At 46.2% G+C, this 25,756-nt stretch overlaps 2 protein-coding genes and 1 pseudogene across 5 annotated transcripts; 1 reads left to right on the top strand and 2 right to left on the bottom strand.

The window, feature by feature from the left end:
• The first annotated feature begins 2,802 nt into the window (after positions 1 to 2,802).
• LOC311586899 (NXPE family member 3-like) lies at positions 2,803 to 19,562 on the top strand. 2 transcript variants are annotated; one of them, XM_084763213.1, is made up of 6 exons: positions 2,803 to 3,109; positions 6,616 to 7,352; positions 8,367 to 8,449; positions 12,386 to 12,451; positions 14,167 to 14,379; positions 17,138 to 19,562. In XM_084763213.1, the coding sequence occupies exons 1-6, from the start codon at positions 3,053 to 3,055 to the stop codon at positions 17,668 to 17,670; spliced, it is 1,689 nt and encodes a 562-aa protein (XP_084619339.1). In that variant the 5' UTR covers positions 2,803 to 3,052; the 3' UTR covers positions 17,671 to 19,562. The 2 variants fall into 2 exon arrangements, with proteins under 2 accessions (XP_084619339.1, XP_084619340.1); XM_084763214.1 differs by lacking the exon at positions 12,386 to 12,451.
• LOC311586905 (large ribosomal subunit protein eL22-like) lies at positions 13,640 to 14,109 on the bottom strand (annotated as a pseudogene). The gene has a single exon. The product of its transcript is annotated as a large ribosomal subunit protein eL22-like (transcript).
• MBLAC1 (metallo-beta-lactamase domain containing 1) lies at positions 16,554 to 25,491 on the bottom strand. Of its 2 annotated transcripts, XR_014775686.1 has the most exons (2): positions 24,231 to 25,491; positions 16,554 to 16,626 (listed from the first exon to the last, which is right to left on the bottom strand). XR_014775686.1 is itself a non-coding variant. In XM_084763217.1 (1 exon), exon 1 carries the CDS (start codon positions 25,168 to 25,170, stop codon positions 24,388 to 24,390), a length of 783 nt encoding a protein of 260 aa, XP_084619343.1. In that variant the 5' UTR covers positions 25,171 to 25,491; the 3' UTR covers positions 24,197 to 24,387. The 2 variants fall into 2 exon arrangements, 1 of the variants encoding a protein (XP_084619343.1); XM_084763217.1 differs by lacking the exon at positions 16,554 to 16,626 and having other exon boundaries at positions 24,197 to 25,491.
• Positions 25,492 to 25,756: the final 265 nt, after the last annotated feature.

Raw genomic sequence — 25,756 nt, 5'->3', positions numbered from 1 at the left:
TCCCGCCCAGCACGGACACTGCAGCTAGTAGTGTCTTATTCCTGACAGAACCTTTGGCAGGGGACAGTGTGCATGGAAATTGAGAGTCAACACAGTGAATCGGCTCCTTTATGCTGGAAGAGTCTGTTAAACTCAGGATGCTGTATGAGCTTTCTGGATTCATATTTTATAATTCACCAAGAGTCTAGGCTGCCTGGATCCACTCATGAGGCAATTCAAGGGCTACAAGATTCTGACTGTGGGGTTGGTCTCTCTGGTTTTGGTGAGTGTGTTTCTTGTCTCTTGTTGTTTTCGTTACTGCTTCTGCCTGTGTTTGGATTGGTTAAATGCTTTACCCAATGCTCAGGGAGTGGACTGAGGGAAGCTCTCCTTCGTCCTACTCCTCCTACTCCTGAGAGATGTTTGGGAACACAACTGCAGAGTGCCATGAGCCAGCTTTAGTCCAGACAGAGATAAACAGAAGCACTTACATACTTCTAGGATCTAGTCTCTCAACAAAATCAGTGTTTAGAGTAAAAGAAGTAAAATATTGGGGCTGGACATGAAAACCAAATTAGAAACAATCAAAAGAACAGAAATGTAGAAAACTCTCCAAATGGAACAATTAAAGAAGAAATCAGGAATCAAACAAATAAGTATAACCAACAGAATTCAACAGATGGAGGAGCCGGAGCATGGTGGCGCACGCCTTTAATCCCAGCGCTCAGGAAGCAGAGGCAGGCAGATCGATCAGAGTCGAGGCCAGCCTGGTCTACAATGCAAATCCAGGACAGCCAAGGCTACACAGAGAAACCCTGTCTTAAAAACAAATGAACAAACAAACAAACAAAAAGCAGATGGAGGAGAGAATCTCAGGGGATGAATATACAATAGAAGAACCTGATACAACTCTCAAAGAAAATACTAAAACAGAAAAATGTGTGATGCAAAGCATCCAAGAAATCAAGGACAACATGACAAGGTGCAATCTCAGGATTATAAGGGTAGATGCAAAGGAAGATGCCAGGTTCCAAGGACCAGAAAATGTTTTCAAGAAAATCATAGAAGAAAATTTCCCTGGCCTAAAGAAAGAGATACCCTTGAACATACAAGAGGCCTACAGAACACCAAGTAGGCTAGACTAGACCAGAAAAGAAATTCCTCCTGCCAAATAATAATCAAAACACAAAATCTACAGAGCAAAGAAAAGATATTAAAAGCAGCAAGGGAAAAAGGCCAAGTAACATAAAGACAGGCCCATCATAATTACTCCTGACTTCTCAACAGAGACCATGAAAGCCACAAGGGCTTGGACTGAGGTCACCCAGACACTAAGAGACCACAGATGCTAACCCAGACTACCTTATCCAGTAAAACTTTCAATCACCATAGATGTAGAATACAAGATATTTCATGACAGACCCATATTTAAACAATAGCTAAACACCAACCCAGCTCTACAGAAGAGAGGAGAAGGAAAACTCCAACACAATGAAGTCAACTACACCCAAGAAAACACAGTATCTAGATGCTCTCACAACAGCAAAACCATAAGATGCACAGCCTCACACAATCACCACCAACTCCACAATAAAAGGATCCAATAATCATTGGTCACTAATATCTCTTAACGTCAATGGCCTAAACAGGCTTATTAGACAGAAGTACTAAGGTGTTGCCCATGATATTTTTGTCATCTGGTCAGTTAATATACAGTCAGAGCTTGGCAAATAGAAGAAGAAGAAGAAGAAGAAGAAGGAGGAGGAGGAGGAGGAGGAGGAGGAGGAGGAGGAGAAGGAGAAGGAGAAGGAGAAACGATATAAGAAATTGATACATTGGTCAAAGAAAATGTCAAATCTAAAAAGTTTCTAACACAAAACATCCAGTTTTGAAACACTGTTATAAGAATAATAGGAATAGAAGAAGAAGATTCACAACTCAAATGCCCAGAAAATATTATCAATGAATTTGCAGAGAAAAAAAAAAAGCCCAACAACAACAACAACACGGGTCTTGGGATTTTCTCTCTAGGCAAGGAAACCCAGCTGCAGGAAGGAGTGCACAAAACCTCTCTTTCATTTCTGGGTCTTTCTTGCGTTTCTATCTCAAGCTACTCATTCCCCATCTACTACAACTTTCTGTCCTAGACTCTGACTCAAAGACCAAATTCCAAATGTTTCCTAGTCTTCATCTATACTCTCTGCATTCCCACGTCTTCTGCAACATTCCTTGTCTCTCAAGTCAGGCCAGGTTCCACTCTCAGTGTATCTGAATCCTTCCTGTGCTAATTTATATATGAGGTGAGTTAAAATATTCAATGGTTGAGAAACATCTAATAAAAATTGATTGATTGTGTTGAGTTTAGACCATTCAGCTGTACAAATAGGGGTGGGAACTCCTTTCTTGTGAGCGTGTGGAATTTCATATAAAACATATGATCCTTGTCCTTTTAAAAGGCATCTGTGAAATCATAGTAAACAATTTCTTTGTTACATTTAGATACATCCAAGTTATCATAAAAATCTTAAAAGAAAATCGTTTTGGATAATGATTTTCCATGCATCTTGAGGAACATGCTAATGCACCTGCCAATTAGTATCGTGTGGAATATATAGTCCATATGCATTTTATTTAGTGGCACAATTATTTCTATAGGCTCTTTACCAATAAGTTGTTTAAAATTTGTACTTTCCATCATTTTCAAGTCTATGCTTTCCTTTTTGTAAATAAGAAGTTACAGATCATTGCAGAGAATTATAACACGCATAAACTTCAATGCCTTGTTGGCACGTAATTCTAGTGGGTGAAGAGGCAATAGGCAAAATAATTGCAAAGAAAGTAAGAAATTAATTCTGTGAGCCAGCTGCAGTTCGGCAACAAGGGTGGGCAGTACATCTATTCCTCTATTGGACGTTCTGTAGCTGTATCATGTGACCATGTTCATGGAAATTGGAAGGCAACAGAGTGCGTCAACCCTCTTATCTGGGAGAGCCTGTTAAACTTAAGATTCCATGTGATCTGCCTGTACCTTCATTCATAATTCAACAAGAGTCTAGGCTGCCTGGATCCATTCATGGGGCAATTCAAGGGCTACAAGATTCTGACTGTGGGGTTGGTCTTTCTGGTTTTGGTGAGTGTGTTTCTTGCCCCTTGTTGTTCTCGTTACTGCTTCTGCCTGTGTTTGGATTGGTTAAATGCTTTGCCCAATGCTCAGGGAGTGGACTGAGGGAAGCTCTCCTTCGGCCTACTCCTACTCCTGAGAGGTATTTGGGGACACAACTGCAGAGGAGAACATCATTCTAGAAGGAGTGTGAGCAGGTGGCAGGTTGGGGTCCACCAGGGAAGCCAAGCTCAGAAGAAGCTGTTCAGGAGTCCCAAGGAGAACAGTTTTAAGTGAGTATATGAGCCATTGCTGGGCAGGCCTGAAAAAATGTCTGCTGGCCTACATAGGGCACCAGCAGCAAACAAGTAGGTAATTGAACCCATGTCTAGGTTGAGGAATAAATGGACTTATTTGGACTACTTTCAAGAGCCTAATTACTGGTTGTCCCCAAGCAACCACATCAGCAAATGGGCTGTGCTCACTACTTCCTCATAGCTGCATAGTCTCCCTGTTACTAGCTTTCACCTTCTAGATGCCCCAGCCCCTCAGGCACCACATGAGGCTGGAGCAGAATTGCAGACAGCTGGAAAGGGTTAGAGGTGGGGGCAGCTGGATTCCAGGTGAGGCTCTGATGACCTCCCCAACCTCTCCTTCAGCAAGGGGAAGTCTACAGACTGGGCCTCTGTGAGGCTCCCTTGCCTGTCCTCACAGCTGCTCTGTGAAGGTGGTGATGGCTGTGTTCCACACCAGCAGCTCAAGGTCTCGGCTCTCTCGCCTTTAGAAGATGTTGTCCTCTCTGTCCCAGACTAAGAAAGAAAAGTCTGTGGGTGTCTGTTTCTGTTTTTAGCCTGGAGGGAAAAAGTCAGAGAATAGAAAAGTACACAGAGAGAGGGGGGGGGAGAAGAGAGGAGAGAGGAAGAGTGGAGAGAGAGAGAGAGAGAGGGAGAGAGAGAGAGAGAGAGAGAGAGAGAGAGAGAGAGAGAGAGAGAGAGAGAACTGGGGTGGGTAAGTGGGCCAATGAGAGTGGGAAGATGACAGACCATTATGTGGGGGAATATGATCAAAATGCCTTGTATACATGTAAGAAACTGACACAGTCAATAATTTTAATTTAGGCCGGGTGCTGGTGGTGCATGCCTATAACCCCAGCACTTGGCGGGCAGGGTAGGCAAATCTCTGAGTTCAAAGCCAGCCTGATCCACACAGAGTGAGTTCCAGGACAGACAGGGCTGCCCAGAGAAGCTCTGCCTCAAAAAAAAAAAAAAATTACTCTTAAGAGCTCTGCGCATCTTTTAGATTTATTCATGTGTTTGTTTGTTTGTTTATCTGATGCACTGCATGAGTGCAGGTGCCAGTGTAGGACAGAAGAGGGCATCAGTCCCCCCGGAACTGGAGTTAAAGCTAGCTGTGAGCAGCCTGATGTGGGTGCTGGATACTGAACACAGGTCTTCTGCAAGCCTAGCGCTCTTAACCACTGCACCGTCTCTCCAGCCTTTCCACTCATTTTTGATTGGCTTAAATTGCCTGCATTTCCCTTACCATTTGTTGTTGTTGTTGTTGTTTGAGACAGGGTTTCTCTGTGTAGCCTTGACTATCCTGGACTCGCTTTGTAGACCAGGCTGGCCTCGAAATCACAGTGATCCACCTGCCTCTGCCTCCCGAGTGCTGGGCTTAAAGGCGTGCACCACCACCGCCCTGCTCCCTTGTCAATTTATAAATGTTATTTATAAATGCGTATCTGTCTGTGTATAGGTATTTGCAACAGGACTGAGGTGTCCATAGAGTTCAGAAGAGAGCATCAGACATCCTGGAGCTGCAGTTGAAAGGAATTGTGGGTGTTGTAGGTTATTCACCAGAGAACACTGCTCAGACATGGGCTTAAGTCAATAGAAAGCTGTTCTTAGCTGTCCAGTGACTACACTGGGTATTCAAGATCCCACTGTAGCCCTGAGCCTTTCTCAGGGTGAGCTTTTAAACACAAAAACCATGTTCTAAGTTGACATACTTCAGTAACAGAACAGTTAGCCAGAAGCAGAACCACAGACGCTGAGAAGCAAGGTTAATAATACACATTGAGACTTTCCCAGAACTATAAGGACTTTGATGGATGAAGCCTTTGCTTTAGTTTTGGCAGGCGATGCTATCGTGTGCTGAGTTTTACAGCCAGAATAGCACTTCCACCATGGAGTCAGCTGTGCTAAGGTCTTTGGGGCCTACTACTGTTTTCCTCCCCATTGCTCTTAGTAAATGGATCAAATCATGGACTCATCCTGTTTTAGTTTAAGGTGCAGAGCCTCACTGTTAATCTCCTCAGAGTGCTGCTAGCAGAGTAGTTAGCCAGGGGGACCAAGAAAACAGAGACTGGGACCAGTTCTTTCCCCAACCATGGCAATTACTCCCCATCAATTAGCATAGAAGCAACAGACTTTCTCCCAAAGTCATACATAGTTTTCTTTAGCTCCTGAGAAGTCTAAGACACTCTGATTTTCAAGGACTAATTCTGCAGAAGCATCTAAAAATGTTGCTTTCATTCAGAAATGGAAACTTTTAGTACCTCTGGGTCATCATCGCCCTATGTACTTAGCTTGGAAGGCATCAGAAAAGGTGTATTTAGTCAAACCACTACGTGCCCACCAAACAGTCTCAGAGGCCCAGTCATGTTGTTGCTGTTCCCATGAATTAGCCCCTAACGCACAATAGCAGGCACCAGAATAAGCAGAAGTGCCTAGGTTGTAAGTCCTCTAATGTTAAAGTGGGCTTTCTCCAGTCACAGTGAGTCTGGGCCATCAGTGGGCTGACAGTCTGGTTAGTTCCTATCCACACAGAGTCCAGAGACTGGATGTCTAAGCATGACCAGCAGTCCTGGGTGATTTTTTTTTTTTTTTGCTGTGTTTTGGTAAATGATTAACTCTATCCCCAGGGTCCCTTCCTGAGGCATAGAGTCTGTTTCCCCAGGTTTTACCTGTTTCCCAAAGACCAGAAATTTTTAAAGAATTCCTTCTCCCCTGGAAGCTTCAGTTTTACCACCATTATTTTTGCAATGGGAACTCCGTTGTATCTGGCAACCAAGGAGCCCAGCCACAGGGCAAGAGACGAATTGTAAACTCTGTTTTTCTTTCTTCCTTCCTTCCTTCCTTCCTTTCTTTCTTTCTTTCTTTCTTTCTTTCTTTCTTTCTCCTCCTCCTCCTCCTCCTCCTCCTTCTTCTTTTGTTGTTATTGTTTTTAGACAGGGTTTCTCTGTGTAGCCTTGGCTGTACTGGACTCACTTTGTAGACCAGGCTGGTCTCAAACTCACAGTGATCCGCCTGCCTCTGCCTCCCGAAAGCTGGGATTAAAGGTGTGCGCCACCACCCCTGGCTTGTATTTCTGTCTCAGAAGATAAATTTTTATATATTTCCTTTTCTCCATACAACTGGATATTAAAGTGGGCATCAGCAAGTAAAGGTCAAGATGAATATGGGTTTCTGGGTTTCTGTTCTGTAGTTACACTAGCCAATAGCTTCCCTGGCTTATTCCTCTTGCTTTACCCACAGGTGTTCTATCTCATGATGTGCTGGCCTAAGCCCATGATCCGTTGGCTCCCACAACCTCATCCTGCCTCTGAGCATGTCTCCATCAACTGGGACTCTTTCCTTCAAAACCTCACCAACCTAACCAGCCTTCTATACTGGCCTCCAACTGGTGGAGATAAGGATGACTTTTTGGCCTCTACCAGCCCCCAAACCTCCACCTACCACTTGAAGGGTCCTGCCCAGGCCACCTATGCTCTGGGAAGACACCTGGAGGCCATCCTTGTGGCTAGAGATCACCGGGGTAGGCCCAAGGCGCATGGCGGAGATCTGTTTCGGGCACAGCTGCTGGGCCCCAGCGTGAGAGCAGGAGTCCCAGGGGAGGTGAAGGACCTGGAGAATGGCACCTACCTCTTGTCCTTCCCCCTGCTCTGGGCTGGGTGGGCCCAGGCACAAGTGCGACTGATCCACTCCAGCGAGGCAATTGGGGCCCTGCAGAGAGTCTGGAGAGAAAAACGGGTCACTGTTGATTTTAGAGGGTATTTCCAAGGAAAGAATGGCTCTCAAGAGGTGGTTATCTGCAACGTGGATCCCCAGTCAACAGGAACCAAAGGGCCTACCTGCCAGTACAGGGATGTGGTTTCTGGGGAGACCTGGTTCTGTGCTCAACCCTCCACTATGCCCTGCAATGCTTTAGTGGGTCACTCGAGTGGCCGTTACCTGAATGTGACCACAGCACATGAGGAAGACCTGCTGGCTGGGTAAGAAATCTAGAATCTTGGGTGTGGAGGTCAGAAAACAACTTGAGGAAGTCAGTTCTCTCCTTCCACCACATGGGGCTTAGCTATCAAACTTAGTCTGTCAGGCTTGCAGCAAGCACATCAGCACCACCACCACCACCACCATCACCACCACCACCATCACCACCACCACCACCACCAACATCACCACCAACAACAACATCACCAACAACAACAACAACAACATCACCACGAACACCACCACCACCACCACCACCACCATCACCACCACCACCATCACCATCACCACCACCACCATCATCACCACCATCACCACCATCATCACCACCACCACCACCATCACCATCACCACCACCACCATCATCACCACCATCACCACCACCATCACCACCATCACCACCACCATCACCATCATCACCATCACCACCACCACCACCACCACCACCATCACCACCACCACCACCACCACCACCACCATCATTACTGTGGTAATCATCATCAGAGCCTCCTGTAGTCCATAATGAACTTGAACTTCTTGTGTGGTTGAGGGTGACCTTTGAATTCTCCAGCAGAGAAGCCAGAATTTAGGAACATCCTTGGCCTAGGATGCATGAACATAAGGCCCGATGTAGAAAAGTGGAGTGAGGTGGGGGGGTGGGGGATTATTTTCCCTAGCGACTGAGTGTTTGTGTAACAAGTACAAAATTAGTAGTTCTTTCTAGACTGTAGTGCCAGGAAAATTGTATTTTCTCACATACTGTGGAGCACCATTTATTAGAAAAGAGAACTTTGTGGCCCTTTTGTTAACTACTACTGAAGTGACAGGACTTTTTCTCTTCCTTCTCTGTTCCTTTCACCACACTACTCGCCCCGGCAGTGAGCTCGCTTTATTGTAGTGACCTGGAGTTAGGCACAGGATAAATAATCTAACTCGATCGATCATGGGATGCTCCTTGCAAATCACATTTCTGCTGGTCATCCTCCCTCCAAAGCTCATACTCGGTGTTTCTTCAGGAAAGTGACTGACCAGAAGCTCGCTTCAGGCATACCTCCAATCCTGGTCACACCAACAGCCCCTGGGAACACAAATGATGTGGGTGAGTGAGGCTGGGGCCTGGTGGGGTTGGGGATGGTCATCAGCTTAGATGGGTTCTGAGTGTGTGTGTGTGTGTGTGTGTGTGTGTGTGTGTGTGTGTGTGTGTCTATGTCTGTGTCTATCTGCTTGCTTGTGTGTGTCTGTGTCAGTGTGTAAATACATGCAGGGTGATGTGTGTCTGTGTGTGTGTGTGTGTGTGTGTGTGTGCATGCAGAATGATGTGTGCGCATGTGTATGCAGGTCTGTGTAGTGTGTGTTTCTGTGTGCATTTATGTATATACATGTGTGTGAGGTATGTGTGTGTGTCTGTGTATATGGTGTGGGGGATATGGGTGTGTTTATGTTTCTGTGTGTGTGTGTGTCTGTGTGGGGTGTGTGTGTTTGTGTTTACATGTGTGTGTATGTGTGTGTGTGTATGTGTGTTTGTATGTGTGTGTGTGTGTGTGTGTGTAGGGGTTGGGCTCACTTTCCTGTGCAGAAGTATATGGAGACCACACTGATGTCAGAATGTTCTCCATAGTTGCCTGTCTACCTTATTTTATTTTATATTAAGTTGTGCTATGTTTTTGCAGGAAAGGCAGTTTCAATTGGCAGTGATTTGTTAACTGAGAGTGCTCAAAGCAGGAAAATTTAGGGTTCTGCCATCCCAAGGGTGTCTGAGTAGGTGTGGGCAAAACTCAAGCATGAAGGAAGAGAAATATCTGACCTTCCCAGCCATTCCAAGCAAGCAGGGGATGGCCAGTGTCCATATTATTGCTCATAGAGGTTCTAACTGTAGTGTTTGCATAGTGACCAACTGAGGAGCCCTGACTAGCCAAACCCTCCAGTATTCAGAGGGACCCAGCCTCTTTCTTGGTGTTCCTTCAAAAAAGGAAAAAGGGAGGCATTGATGCCTCCCTCAGAGAAGTAAGGGACCGCTGTCTTCATCATGTTCCCAATGCAAAGGTGACACTGAAGTCAGGGCAAGGCAGATCCTCCCTAATAGCAGACAGAGAGAGAGAGAGAGAGAGAGAGAGAGACAGACAGACAGACAGAGACAGAGAGACAGAGACAGAGACAGAGACAGAGAGACAGAGAGAGACAGAGACAAAGAGTCAGAGAATAATGTCTTTGTAGAAAATCTTCTCACCCACTAAAGAGCACTGGGCACAGGGTGGAATGTACCAGTTACTTGATGCACTGTCCCTGAGTATGCCAGATACAGGCAAGGATGGGTCTAGAGCCTCAGGTGCAAGGATCAAGTGTCCGTCCATATGACCTTAGGATGCTGTTTGCAGTCACTTGGAAGGTCTGGGCCAGAGTTACATTACCCTTCATACGCACCAATCACCTCAGCATCCTCTAAGCCTCAAATGGATGGTCACTGAGAGAAGTACTTAAGTTGTTTCCATGTGTGGGCCACCATTCCTGCCAGGGAAGGATCGGACCACCCGTCATGAGCCCCAGGCTGGAGGGAGACTGCAGGTGTATGGAGGAAGGATCCAGCCGGCAGGTCAATGTTCTGGGACAGTAAACACGGGGACACATAAATAAAGGTCCTCTTTGTTTCTCGAGACAAGGTCTCTCACTGAGCCTGAAGCTTGCTATCTCAGCTAGGCTGGCTGGTCAGTGAGATCCTGGAGTCTCCACCTCCCCAAGTGCTGGGGTTCCAGGCATGCTACACCCACATTTCACACATGTTCTAGGGTTCACTCTTAGGCTCTCACCCTTGAACATGCTTGCAATCGCCCAATGAGCCACCACCCCAGCCCTTCAATGGGCTTTATTCCAGGAGTTTAACCTCTTTCCCTCCAGGGAAATTTAGTCCTGAGGTTAGTACTGGGGCTGTAACAGCGTACTTCCTGGGTTCAAATGCTATCAATGTCTTGCACTGTTCTTTTTAAAAACCCACTTTATGGGCTGGAGATATGACTTAATGGTAGAGTACTTGCCTAGCATGGATAAGCCACAGGATATTACCCCTGGCACTGATAAGAAAGAAATGAATATTTTATTGAGGTATAATAGACTTACAAACAACAGCTGTACATATATGATATATACAACATCTTGAATTTATAGTAAGTATAAACCTTTGAAGTCACCTCCACAATTCGTGCTAGACACACACCAATCACCTCGTTGAGCCAAACTTCTAAGCTTAAGGACGTGAGAACTGAGGAATATACTATCAAGGGGCTGGGGAGGTGCTCTGAATTTAAGAACCCTTGCTGTTCTTCCAAAAGACCTCAACTGAGTTCCCAGCATCCATGTTGGATGACTAACAGCTGCCTGTGACTTCAGCATAAGGGAATTAATTCAACAGCCATGTCTGCCTCCACACATGCACATATATTAAAAAGATAAAAATCACCAAGGGTAAATCCATCTTCTGATGGGCAGTGTGGTGCACACCTACCATCTTGGCACTCTGGAAACAAGAGGAGGATCAGAAGTTCAAATCTAGCCTCAATTAATATGGAATTTAAACTTAGGATAAACCCAGGGCTTCCTGGATGCTAGACCAGCATTCTCCCAGCAGAGTTGCATTCCTAAGTCCTGGCCACCTCTATAGCGTCCCATCCTTGACAGCACCAGCTTTCCCCTTCTCCCTTTGGGTACCCTCTCTCTACTTTGAAGGGTCCTCAAAGGACAAGGACAAGGTTGAACAAACATTTGAGTTGACCATCTCAGTGGCTTGTCCTGTCCATTGGTTCTGTGTCCTGGGCTCCCCCGCAGCCTTTCTTAGTGTGTAGTGCGTGTTCCAGGGCCTAACCACTGGATTCAGGACACAGCCTCGGTCTGTACAGGGCTCTCCCCCATCTCTTCTTCTCATGCTTCCAATCGCTGGTTCTGAGAGGACTTTTGTTGTTGTTGTTGTTGTTGTTGTTCAACTGAGGTTTTTGTTGCTTTGTTGGTTTAGATAGGGTCTCACTATGAAGCTGGCCTGCAACATGCTGTGTGCAGCAGGCTGGCCTTGAACTCATAGAAAATCACCTCCTTCTACGTTATGTGTGTGTATGTGTGTGTGTATGTGTGTGTGTGTGTGTGTGTGTGTGTGTGTGTGTGTGTGTGTATGAGCGCTGGTATTAAAGGCATTTGCCACCACACCTGCTGCTTTTCTATTTTTGAAACAGAGTCTTGGGTAACACAGGGTGACCCGAACCTGCTATATAGCCAAGGATGAACATGAAATTTAACTGAATTCTTATAAACATTTATTTATTATTTATGTAGTACTCTGCCCACAGGCCAGAAGAGGGTGCCAGCCTCCATGGAGTTGCTGGGAATTGAACTGATGATCTTTGGAAGAACAGACAGTGCTCCTAATCCTTGAGCCGTCTCTACAGCCATTAACTGAGTTTTTTAAAAGTGTGTGTATGAGTTTGTGTGTGTCTATGTGTGTGTGTCTGTGTGTGTGTATGTATGTGTGCGTGTGTGTGCGCTCGTGTGCATGTGTATGTGTGTGTGTGTATGTCTGTGTGTTTGTGTGTGTCTATGTGTGTGTGTGTCTGTGTGTGTGTATGTATGTGTGCGTGTGTGTGTGTGTGTGTGTGTGTGTGTGTGTGTGTAGCAATGCATAGCACAGCAAAGGTGTGGAGGGCAGGGGGAACTTGCTGAGATAGGTTCTTTCCTTCCACCCTGTAGATCCCAGGATTCACCCCAGGCCATCAAGCTTGGAGATGAAGCCATCTTAATGACTTTTACAAATCACTTACTGGATTATGATTATGTATGTGTATGTGTGAGTGAGGTCGAGAATGTGCCATGGTGAGTGTATATGAGGTCAGAGGTCAACTCTGTGGAGTTGGTTCTCATCATCGCCTTTGTGTGCATCCTGGAGAACTAAATTCCAGTCACCACCAGGCTGGCACTGCAAGGGCCTTTACCCACTGAGCCATCTCGTGGGCACAACCTCAAATTCCTGATCCCTTTGCCTCTGTCTCCTGAACTACAGGCCAGAGGCTGACACGGCTGCTCTATTCAGTGCTGAGATTTGAAGCCAGGGCATCAAATATACTAGGTAAGCATTCTACAAGCTCCGCTGCATCTCCAGCCATTTATGGTCTTTTTCTTCATTTGTTTCTTTGTTTTGAGACAGGGTCTCGGTATGTAGACTTGTTTGGTTTGGAGTTGCTACGCAGACCAAACTGGCCTTAAATTCATAGACATCTGGCTGCCTCTGCGTCCCAAAGGCTCAGGCTGCTGTGCCTGGAGCATCATCACTGTTCTTGATGATGGTAAATTACATCACACTCTAGGACCTCAGTGTCTCCATCTATAAGTAGAGACACGAACAGTGCTGCATCCTGGGTGTGGAGGTGCTCAACATGGAGTTCCGTGAACTCATAGTCTTAAACCTATTTTATTAGGGTTTTTAATATCTCTACCTCCATTTTTTCACCCACCCCAATCCCTTCCAAAAGCCCAACACCAGGTAGGAGAGAAAGAAGGTTAGTGGGAAGTCTGAGTGTAATTCACATTAGCTACTTCCTTCTGGTTGGGGTCCTTGGGTTCCTTGGGGCAAATCCATCCTTTGTTTTAGAATATTTCTCAACTTCTTCTCATCAAACTGCATCAACAGCAACCAGAAGCAGCAGCCTTCTTTCTTTGAGCCCAGTCTCTCTCCTGGCTCTAGCATTAATTCCTTCTGAGAGTCCCCAGAATTAAACTCTCTGCTGCTAGAAAAGTTCATGCCTTTTTTGGAGCAAGCGGTAGGTAAACCGTCTACTGCTGTGGACAGTCTGGAGCAGCCCCATATCCCACACTTGGGATTAAAACAAAACCGTGCTTACATAAGATAAATGAGTTTTTAAAGGAAGCAAAACTTCCACTACAGGGTTCCAGCACTGAAGAGGTGAAGATAGAAAGTTAAAGGAATTCTCGACCACATAGGGGTTTAAGACTACTATGACTTATATAAGACTATTTCGCACATTCATGTACACACACACACACACACACAAACACACCATAAATAGAACTTCACAATGCTCTGTGAGAATGCAGACTGGACCATTGAAATGGCTCAATGGGAAGACACGAGCTGAGTTCAAACCCTGGGACACACATGGTGAAAGATAAAACCAGACTCCCAAAGGCTACCCTCTCAGTACCACACATATGCTGTGGCATGCACACACAAATAAACAAATGTAACATAAAAAAAAAACCGTGGAAACAATCCATAACATTTTATAAGGTGTTCCTATTTTTTTTTTTGTTCCTAAGTTTTATTTATGAATTAATACAAAATACTCCAGACCAATGTGTCTCAATCCTCGTCCTCCTCCTCCTCCTCCTCATCCTGGTTGATCTGGAAGTAGCGCAATTCATAACTCTCTTTGCTGTTGGCGACAACGCGCAGCCAGTCTCGAAGATTGTTCTTCTTCAAATATTTTTTGGTGAGATATTTCAAATACCTTTTGGAGAAAGGCACCTCAGAAGTGACAGTGATCTTGCTCTTGCTCCGCTCGATGGTCACAACCCCTCCGCCTAGGTTCCCCGCTTTGCCGTTGACCTTGATTCTCTCCTGGAGGAACTGCTCAAAGTTGGCAGCATCCATGATCCCATCTTCTACAGGATGGGTGCAGTCGAGGGTGAACTTCAAAACTTGCTTCTTTTTTTTTTGCCCCCCTTCGCCACAAGCTTTTTCACGGGCGCCATGACGGCAGAGGAGGCAGAAAGGGCGGTGTTCCTATTTTTTAAAAATCTGCTCTGCCTTTCTCCCCTCTATAGCCTTGCCCTCACGGCCCCCATGCCGCCCTGGCCACCAATCTCCTAAACCCTCTGGCTTCTACTACCAGGACAGATGGCACTCAACGTTCTGTTCCAGCCGCTCTTTCCCCACTGTGGACAGCATCTTGACCTGCCTGGCTGGCCGCATTGTCCACATGATGGGGGACTCCACCCTTCGGCAGTGGTGGGAGTATCTGCGAGACACAGTGCCCTGTGAGTGAGCTGCGGGGGGTGGGGGGAGGGCATGAGTGGAGTCACGATAGGCAAAGCCGGAGGGCAATTGCGCGGGTAGAGAGTCCCTTGCTTACTAGAAAGGTGAGGCAAGGTGCTGGGGCTTTTTGACAGGCAAGTGAGGGAAGGAGTGATGGGTTTTTACTTGTTTTATGAGACAGGTTCTCCATATGTGTCTGTCCCTGGTTGGCCTGGAACTCAGTATGTTGATCAAGATGGCCTCAATGTCACCAAATGCACCTGCCTTGTGCATACTGCATGCTGGCCTTAAAGGCATACATCACCAAGGCCAGCTGGAATGAGCTTTAAGAACTCTGTGTGTGTGTGTGTGTGTGTGTGTGTGTGTGTGTGTGTGTGTGTGTGAGAGAGAGAGAGAGAGAGAGAGAGAGAGAGAGAGAGAGAGAGAGAGAGAGAGAGAGAGAGAGAGATATCTCAGATAGCCCAGGCTGGCCTGGAACTTCATTTTTAGCCAAGGATGATCTGGAAGCTCCACTGGCATCTGATGAAATTTCAGGCATATGCTACTACTCCCAGTTTGAGTAATGCTTGGGATATTTTGGATATAATTCTGAGTTGCAGCCTAGGCAAGCTCTCTAGTAACCTAGCCATACCCCTAGCCTGCAAGAATGGAGCTATTACCAGCGACTTAACTGTTGAGTTAACCAGAGGCCATGAAAATCGCTGAAGGACAGTGCAACAAACTTTCAAACAATGCAATGTGTGACGATAACAAAAGAGTCATCACTGAGTTTCTAAACAAAATCTTCAGCCAGCTTCTTGTGTATGTGTGTGCATGTGAACATGTGTGTATGTGCACATATGTGTGTATGTGCATATGTGTTTTGGGGGACAGAAAACAATTTTTGCTTTCCCTTTTAGATATAGACCTCTATGGGTTTTTTTTTGTTTTTACTCTGTGTGTGTGTGTGTGTGTGTGTGTGTTATTGTGTGTGTGCACATAGGCACACACTCAGGGTTGTGCACATGTCACGGCACATGTGTGGAGGTCATGGGACAACTTTCAGAAGTCAGCTCACTTCTTCCAGGGATGGAGCTCAGGTCATCAGGCTTGCACAGAAAATGAGTCCTCTCACCTGCCCTCCCACATTAGGTAAGCGTTCTACACGCTGAGCTCCATATTCTGCCATCACTGTTTAGGATCATGGTAAAATACTTAGCACTCGAGGATCTCAGCATCCCCATCTCTAAGTGGAGATGCAAACACTCCTGCAGCCTGAGTGTGGTAGTGCTGTCCTTCACTTCCAGCGCTCTGGATATGATGGTCGGAATGTTAGTAATTCAAGGGCATTCTCAGCTCTAAAGACAGTTAAAGCCTATCATTAGCTACATGAGACTCTGACACACATGTTTTTGTGTGTACATGGTGGCACACATGCTAGCCCTCAATCCTTAAGAATTTTTTTTCTGTACCTCAGCAGCTATAGAACGAATGGCAACCACAAGTCACCATGTCTGACTTTGTAAACTCTGGATTCTGGGGTTGAAACTCTTTATACTTGCAGGCAAGTCTTCACCACTGAGCGACCCCAGCATATCACTGGGGGCTTATAGTCAAGGACTCTACCACTGAGGCATCCCTGCCCCAGTTCCCTCATTGAGAGATCCTAGGCAGGAGCTGCACCACTGGGCCATGCATCGGCCACACCCACAGTGATGATGCACTTGCCTGGGATGCGCAGGTGGTCCAGCGAGGGCCTAGGGAGTGTGTCTCAGCAGTGGGCAGGAGCTGTACCACTGGGCCATGCACTGGCCACACCCACAGTGATGATGCACTTGCCTGGGATGCACAAGGGGTCCAGTGAGGGCCTAGGGAGTGTGTCTCAGCAGAGGACAGGAGCTGTACCACTGGGCCATGCACTGGCCACACCCACAGTGATGATGCACTTGCCTGGGATGCACAGGGGGTCCAGCGAGGGACTAGGGAGTGTGTCTCAGCAGTGGACAGGAGCTGTACCACTGGGCCATGCACTGGCCACACCCACAGTGATGATGCACTTGCCTGGGATGCACAAGGGGTCCAGCGAGGGACTAGGGAGTGTGTCTCAGCAGTGGACAGGAGCTGCACCACTGGGCCATGCATCGGCCACACCCACAGTGATGATGCACTTGCCTGGGATGCGCAGGTGGTCCAGCGAGGGCCTAGGGAGTGTGTCTCAGCAGTGGAGAACTTGTCTAGCACCTGAGAGGCCCCGGATTCCTCCTCCAGCCCTGCAGAAGACAGGAAGGAAGTAGTGGCATCACGGGGAGAACAAGCAGGATTAAACATGGTTCTGTCCCATGGCTCACAACTGCCCGTAACTCAAGCTCCAGGGAATCCGATGCCCTTTCTGACCTCCTCAGGCACCTGCCCTCACTTGCACACACACATGTACGTGCACACACTTGTACACATATAATTAAAAGACAAAAACTTCTTCTGAGTGTAATGGCTCACATCTCCCAGGATCTGAGATACTTAAGCAGGGATGTCTCTGTGAATTTGAGGGTAGCCTAGGTGAGTTTGTTGCAGGTCAGCCAGGGATACACAGAAAGATTCTGGGTCAACAAAATAAGATGGAAACTGGGTAAGGTGCTATGTACCTGCCATTCCAGCAAGGGGAAGCAGAGTCTGAAGGATCAGAAACTCAAGATAATTGTTGGTTTACGTGAACTGTAAGGCCAGCCTGGGCTACCACATTGGTTCCCTATGTTAAAACCTTCTTTCTTCTCCTCCAAACAGCCCTAAAGCCAGTTGATCTACATGTCACTTATCAAGTAGGTCCCCTGATGGCGGTGGAGACTACTCGGGGCATAGTGTTGCACTGGAGGGCACACAGCTGGCCCCTGCGTTCTCTACGGACACCAGTGGCCTCCCTGCACTCTGTGGCCAGAGAACTCCATGGCCTGGCTGGAGGACCCCACACAGTGGTGGTGCTGGGCATAGGAGCCCACTTTACCACTTTTCCTCCTTCCATCTTTGCTCAAAGACTGGCGGGGATTCAGGCATCTGTGAAAGCCTTGCTGGACCGGGAACCCAGTACTCTGGTGATTATCAAACTGGCCAATACTGGCTACAAATCTGTGTATAGCAGTGACTGGTTCACGCTCCAGGTGAACCGCATCCTCCGAGCTGCCTTTGCTGGTCTTCCAGTGGCCTTTGTGGACGCCTGGGAAATGACCTCCAGCTTGGCTCTGCCAGACAACATCCACCCGGGGAAGCTTATTGTCCGCAATGAAGTGGAGTTATTTCTTTCCTTCGTCTGTCCCACCTGAGTGCTAGGAGGCTGAATGGATGGAGAGCCTGGGTGTGGCCATCAGAAAAAGGAACAGCAAATGATAGAAAATGGAAGCGTCTCCTGGCTTACCCACTATAAAACTTTGGTTCCATATTTTATACAGCTCTCTATGTACCACACAGATAAACCTAGTTTTATACAAATGAGGCCATGTTTTATATATTTTCTTCATTTTGAATGTAGGAATATAAGGCGTTGCATGTGGTGTATGTACACACACACACACACACACACACACACACACACACTCACACGCACACACACACAGATATATTTTCCCATGGGTACACAGAAGCCAGAGGCTATCTTAGGTTGTCCTCCGTTGTCACTGTCTTCTTATTCCCCTGTGAAAGGGACTGTCACTGAACCTGGAGCTTGGCTGGCAGACAGGCAGACTCATCATTCTTCTTGTCTCTTTCACCAACTGCCCTGTGGTTACAGGCACAAAATTTATATCAGATTTTACGTGGATTCTGAGCTTGAGAACCACAAGGTCCAAGCACTCTGCACTCTTCTGAGGACTGGAGCAGGGCAGGTCCCCTGCAGAACAAAGGATCAACACAGTGGAAACAACACAGCATTTTAGCCTCCAAGTCACTGTTCTACTCTGTGACTGATTCCTCTGAGGAGGACAAGTAGTTAGAGGAACCCTACTAAAGCCTGGATACTAGTTGGCAGAGCTCAGATGAATCCAGCTCCAAGAGGACAGTGTCTGCTAATCCAGTATATGAAGCAGCTCCCTTCCACAGGTACTCACCCCCAGCACTGCCATCTTAGAAATCCCAAGGCCCCTCAGCCAAGCCTAAAGGAAAGAGTAAAAAACAAACAACAAAAACCAGGACAAGATGGTGCCACCAGAAAGCCCAGACAGCAACAGATACTCTAATGCAGCTGAATTTCAGGAAAAATGACCTTAAAGCCATGCTAATACACTTATTAGAGAATTAGAATGAGGAAATGAATAGATCCTTCCAAGAATTACAGGAAAATACAAACAGAGGACATGGAGGAGAAAAAAACACAGTCAAACAGGCAAAGGAAATGAGTAAAGATGTTCAAGACATGAAAACGATGTTAGAAACAAGAGGACACAAATGGAGAAAACCTTCCAAATGGAACAATTAAAGAAGAAATCAGGAATCAAACAAATAAGTATAACCAACAGAATTCAACAGATGGAGGAGAGAATCTCAGGGGATGAATATACAATAGAAGAAACTGATACAACTCTCAAGGAAAATACTAAAACAAAAATTAGTCATGCAAAGCATCCAAGAAATCAAGGACAACATGAGAAGGTGCAATCTCAGGATTATAAGAGTAGATGAAAAGGAAGATACCAGGTTCCAAGGACCAGAAAATGTTTTCAAGAAAATCATAGAAGAAAATTTCCCTGGCCTAAAGAAAGAGATACCCTTGAACATACAAGAGGCCTACAGAACACCAAGTAGACTAGACTAGACCAGAAAAGAAATTCCTCCCGCCAAATAATAATCAAAACACAAAATCTACAGAGCAAAGAAAAGATATTAAAAGCAGCAAGGGAAAAAGGCCAAGTAACATAAAGACAGACCCATCATAATTACTCCTGACTTCTCAACAGAGACCATGAGAGCCACAAGGGCTTGGACTGAGGTCACCCAGACACTAAGAGACCACAGATGCTAACCCAGACTACCTTATCCAGTAAAACTTTCAATCACCATAGATGTAGAATACAAGATATTTCATGACAAACCCATATTTAAACAATAGCTAAACACCAACCCAGCTCTACAGAAGAGAGAAGGAAAACTCCAACACAATGAAATCAACTACACCCAAGAAAACACAGTATCTAGATGCTCTCACAATAGCAAAACCATAAGATGCACAATCACCACCAACTCCACAATAAAAGGATCCAACAATCATTGGTCACTAATATCTCTTAACGTCAATGGCCTAAACAGGCTTATTAGACAGAAGTACTAAGGTATTGCCCATGATATTTTTGTCATCTGGTCAGTTAATATACAGCCAGAGCTTGGCAAATAGAAGAAGAAGAAGGAGGAGGAGGAGGAGAAGAAGAAGAAAAAGAAGGAGGAGGAGGAGAAGAAGGAGAAAAAGAAATGATATAAGAAATTGATACATTGGTCAAAGAAAATGTCAAATCTAAAAAGTTTCTAACACAAAACATCCAGGATATTTGGAACACTGTTAAAAGACCAAACATAAGAATAATAGGAATAGAAGAAGGAGAAAATTCACAACTCAAATGCCCAGAATATATTTTCAACAAAATCATAGAAAAACCTGGATCTTGGGATTTTCTCTCTAGACAAGGAAACCCAGCTGCAGGAAGGAGTGCACAAAACCTCTCTTTCATTTCTGGGTCTTTCTTGTGTTTCTATCTCAAGCTACTCATTCCCCATCTACTACAACTTTCTGTCCTAGACTCTGACTCAAAGACCAAATTCCAAATGTTTCCTAGTCTTCATCTATACTCTCTGCATTCCCACGTCTTCTGCAACATTCCTTGTCTCTCAAGTCAGGCCAGGTTCCACTCTCAGTGCATCTGAATCCTTCCTGTGCTAATTTATATATGAGGTGAGTTAAAATATTCAATGGTTGAGAAACATTTAATAAAAATTGATTGATTGTGTTGGGTTTAGACCAATCAACTGTACAACTAGGAGTGGGTACTCTTTTCTTGTGAGCATGTGGAATTTCATATAAAACATATGTTCCTTGTCCTTTTAAAAGGCATCTGTGAAATCATAGTAAACAAATTCTAGGTTATATTTAGATGTAATTGTGGGCAATATGTATGAGTTATCATAAAAAAACTTAAAAGAAAATATTTTGGATAATGATTCTCTATGTATCTTGAGGAACATGCTAATGCACCTGCCAATTAGTATCGTGTGGAACATATAGTCCATATAGTTTTATTTAGTGACACAATTATTTCTATAGGCTCTTTACCAGTAAGTTGTTTAAAATTTGTACTTTCCATCATTTTCAAGTCTATGCTTTCCTTTTTGTAAATAAGAAGTTACAGATAATTGCAGAGAATTATAACATGCATAAACTTCAATACCTTTTTGGCACATAATTCTAGTGGGTGTAGAGGCAATAAGAAAAATAATTGTAAAGAAAGTAAGAAATTAATCCTGTGAGCCAGCTTCAGTTCGGCAACAAGGGTGGGCAGTACATCTATTCCTCTATTCCTCTATTGGATGTTGTGTAGCTGTATCATGTGACTGTGTTCGTGGAAATTGGAAGGCAACAGAGTGCATCAACCCTCTTATCTGGGAGAGCCTGTTAAACTTAAGATTCCATGTGATCTGCCTGTACATGCATTCATAATTCAACAAGAGTCTAGGCTGCCTGGATCCGTTCATGGGGCAATTCAAGGGCTACAAGATTCTGACTGTGGGGTTGGTCTTTCTGGTTTTGGTGAGTGTGTTTCTTGCCCCTTGTTGTTTTCGTTACTGCTTCTGCCTGTGTTTGGATTGGGTAAATGCTTTGCCCAATGCTCAGGGAGTGGACTGAGGGAAGCTCTCCTTCGGCCTACTCCTACTCCTGAGAGGTATTTGGGGACACAACTGCAGAGGAGAACATCATTCTAGAAGGAGTGTGAGCAGGTGGCAGGTTGGGGTCCACCAGGGAAGCCAAGCTCAGAAGCTGTTCAGAGACTCCCAAGGAGACTGTTTTTTGAGTGAGTATATGAGCCATTTCTGGAAAGGCCTAAAGAAATGTCTGATGGCCTACACTGGGCACCAGCAGCAAAGTGAGCAATTCTACCTTTGTCTAGGTTGAGGAAGCTAGCTGCTCTGTGAAGGTGGTAATGGTTGTGTTCCACACCAGCAGCTCAAGGTCTCGGCTCTCTCGCCTTTAGAAGCTGTTGTCCTTTCTGTCCAGATTAAGAGAAAGAACACTTGACATGGTTTCCACTTTAGCAGGTCAGCCATTTCTTGAGCCCCTGAAGATTTCTTTTAATGTGATTGTGACCAGTTTCCCTCAGTGCAAGTGTTTAGGGTATTGATCTCTCATGGGAAAAAAAAAAGGATCATTTCAACCCTATAAAATATTTTAAGACTCTGAAAATTCCTCCATTTCTCTGCTCCTTTTAGCAGCTTGTCATTTAACTCCTTACATTCTTGTGGTGTTCCCTGATGTGACAAAGATTCACGTATGCATGGATTACCAGTGTTAATGTAAAGTCTTTTTTTTCCCCCAGAACAGGGTCTCTCTGTGTTAGCCTTGGCTGTCCTGGACTCACTTTGTAGACCAGGCTGGCCTTGAACTCACAGCGATCTGCCCGTCTCTGCCTCCAGAGTGCTGGGATTAAAGGCATGCACTACCATGCCTGGCTTCCTGCCTCAATCTTATGAGTAATAATAGATTACAGAATGTTGCTTCCCCACCCCACCCCCTATCTTCCAACCCCTGCCCCAAGGCAGGGTTTCTCTATGTAGCCCTGGCTATCCTAGACTTGCTTTGTAGACCAGGTTGGCTTCAAACTCACAGAGATCTCCCTGCCTCTGCCTCCCTGAGGGCTGGGATTGCAGGCGTGCGCCACAGAGCCCGGTGTTGCATAATTTGAAAATCATGTGCCGGGGCTAGAGAGATGCCTCGGTGGCTAAGAGTCTGTAGAGCTCCTCTAGATTCCCAGCAGCCATGTCAGGTGGCTCACAGCAGCCTGTAAGCACAGCTCCAGGGAATCTGACATCCCCCGCTTCTTTGGCCACCCCCACATATATCACAGCACACACACACACACACACACACACACACACACACACACACACACACCTTAAAAATAACTATTTAAAAAAAAAATTGTGGAAGGGCAGTGGTGGCACATGTTTTTAATCCCAGCACTCGGGAGGCAGAGGTAGGTGGATCTCTGTGAGTTCGAGGCCAGCCTGGTCTACAGAGTCCCGACCACGCAAGGCTATGTAGAGAGACCCTGTCTTGAAAAACCAAAAAAAGGAAAAGTGTCTAAACCAGGCAAGATGTTATATATTTGCTCGGCTTTGCCCATTATTTACTATTACCTGGGTGGTATTGTGTTGGTTGACTCTGATGCAGATAATTTAGAGAAAATGTTTGGTGAAACAAAAAGAATTTTCTCTTGTTGGGGTTTCGAGATTGCATCTGAAAAAAATACAGAAAGGAGATTCTACCCACTATCTAGGTTATAAAATAAGTCAACAAAAAATTCAGGCATAGAAGGTAGAGATCAGAAGAGATCAATTGCAAACTCTTAGTGTCTTTCAAAAATTAATGGGAGATATTAATTGCCTACGGCCCCTTACTGGATGAACTAATCAAGGGTTAAGTAATTTGTTTTAAATGTTAAAAGGAAATTCAGACTTCACAGCCCAAAACCTCTAACAAAGGAAGTAGAGAAAGAGTTAACTTTAGTAAAAAGAGTTAACTTTAGTAGAAAAAAAAAAAAAGGACTACAAGATGCATATTTGCATAGCATAGATCCCAAGGTGGGTTATATTTTAGTTATTTTTGCCTCCAACTCATTCTCCAACTGGGCTCATTATGCAAAGGTGAGAGGCTGTTTCTGTGGAAGAAGAACATGAGAGAGACTGACCTCACCTCATTTTTAGCAACGTAAGACGACAACTCTCGAGGTGTCTAGTTTGTCCACAGTAATGGCTGGGCCTAGCCATGTGCAATGCACTGGGGCAGTCTTGCCCAGTGCTCAGAACACCACAAACCATCGCTGAAGTCATCTGCCATGGCCAAATCTTCTTGGAGACCTTGGGGGGAGTTACTGGTACGGATTTGGGAAGTCTCTGTCATAATAAGCTTAAATATATTTAATGCCATATTCAGCAGATCTCTAACAAGCTTGAGGGCCAACATATCCGAGCTTAGTCTTTGTCCTTAGCTATTTATCTTGTAAACGTAAAACAGAATGACTGATTAATGCTCACTGCCTCTTGGACTTCTGGGAACAGGAGAGGATACGAAAAGCCAGCAGAGGCTGAGAGAGAGAGAGAGAGAGAGGAGGAGGATCTTGGGTGGCAGAAAAGTAGGGTCAGAGAGTAGAGAAAACACTCGGGAGGCAGAGGCACGTGGATCCCTGTGAGTTCAAGGCCAGCCTGGTCTACAAAGCGAATCCAGGCCAACCAAGGTTACACAGAGAAACCCTGTCTCAAAAACAAAACAAAACAAAACAAAAAAAACAAATGATCAAGGGGTCATCTCTGTGTATGGCATCTTCTCACCAGTGTGCACCCTAGACTCCTATTGGCCAGTGTTCCTCTGGTTAGAATTCCAATGATTTACTGCTACCACCACGTTGCACTTGCATCAGGATAGTATGACAGTGCCCCCCCTCCCCCAGAATATTTTCAATTTTGAAGATCTGTACAAGACTATTCGTCAAGATAGTTCAGTGGGCAAAAGTGCCTGCTGCCAAGCCTGTAGATCTGAATTTAACACACACACACACACACACACACACACACACACACACACACCCCAAATAAATATTTTAAATTTTTTCTGCATTTTACTGAGGCTCACAGAAGATCCAGAGCTGAGCCAGTTCTTGGTCCTAATAAAGGTGCGTGATGCCAGTCACTCTGTCCGCTTTGGAAGCCGCCACCTGGGAATACTGCTCAAGACAAAGCTTGACTGACTCCAGTTCCTTGCCGGAAAGGCTTTCCTGACTGGAGTCCGGTCAAGCGGCCTCCCTGTCTTCGAGTATCAAATCCTCGGAACTCTTGACTGCTTCCCTGACCACCCGAAAGGGGGCTCCGTGGCCAGGAACCACCACATCAGCCACGCCGAGGATCCTCTCCCGGCTCCGCTGCTGAGCTACTGGGTCTTCGCTCAGGGCCTGCCAGGAGTCCTCGTCACCAAGGCGCTCGAACACATCGCCAGCCACCACCACGGTGCCCAGGCTGGTGCCCTCCACTACCACGCTCACGTCCCTCTGTCCTCCGTGGCCCGGCGTGGCCCACACCTGCAATCCCGAGCCCAGTGTCAAGGGCTGCGTTTCACACAGCCCGTGGGGCAGATAGAGGCCCCCGGGAAGGCAGAAGTCATGAGAGACGAACAGAGCAGCCCTGGGAAACAGCCCTAGGTTCCCGATATGATCCGAGTGGCCGTGGGTCCCCACCACCAGAGTCACGTCCCCGGGGGCCACGCTCTGCCTAGCCAGGGCTTCCAGCAGCGCATCCCGAGCCCAGGGGCCTCCGGTGTCCACGAGGATGGGGCCACGCACCGCCTCCTCCAGGGCAGTCTTCGCGTCGCAGTCTGCGGACAGGGCCACTCGGGGGATGGAGTCGGAGGTCCAGGCCCGGGGCAGGACGAGGGTCACCGTGCCATCAGCGCGCACCGCATCGCCTGCCCCCTGCGGCTCCGCGTAGCCGCGCAGCAGAACCGCCACCGAGTAGGAGTCGCTGCGGGCCAGCAGAGGGGTCTCACCGAGCAGCGGCTCAGTGCGCACGGGGCCGCTCATGACAGGGGAAGGGAGATGTGCCCGACCGCCACCGACGTCTGCTCAGTCCCTCCGAATTCCTACGGCAAGCCCGCCACTCGTTTTAAGTCGCAACTCATGGCGGCCACTCCCAGCTCTTAAGGTGGTACCGCCCTCCATCACCACCCCTGCGAAAGATGGTATCGCCCAACCCGCCTTTCCACCCGACCACGCCTTCCTAGGACTTTTTGGTCCCCTTAGGTCTTCACCTACGCACGTTTTAAGAGTATCTTTTCTTTCTTCATTTTAGCTTTAGCTGTTGTCTATTTTGAAACGCAACTATCGCGGTCCTTAAGTCTTTCTTTTTTTTTTTTTCTTTTTTAAACTCTGGGAAATTTCCAAAGTCGAGAAAACCGAGTTATTTTGCCCTTTACGGGCTCCCTTACAAACTATGGAGACCAACACACGTTGTAAAACCCTAATCCCTGTGCAGTTCCCACAGCATGAGGGCTTTTTTGTTTATTTTTGGGTTTTGGTTTTGAGACAAGATTTCTCTGTGTGTCCTCGGATGTCCTGGACTCGTGTTTTAGAACCATGCTGGCAGCAATCCACTCACGTGTGCATGTTT

The sequence above is a fragment of the Acomys minous genome (assembly GCF_964271855.1).
Source record: "Acomys minous genome assembly, chromosome: 16".
Taxonomy (NCBI): Eukaryota; Metazoa; Chordata; class Mammalia; order Rodentia; family Muridae; genus Acomys; species Acomys minous.
The sequence above is the reverse complement of the archived record's forward strand: the minus strand, read 5'-3'. Positions and strand labels throughout refer to the sequence as shown.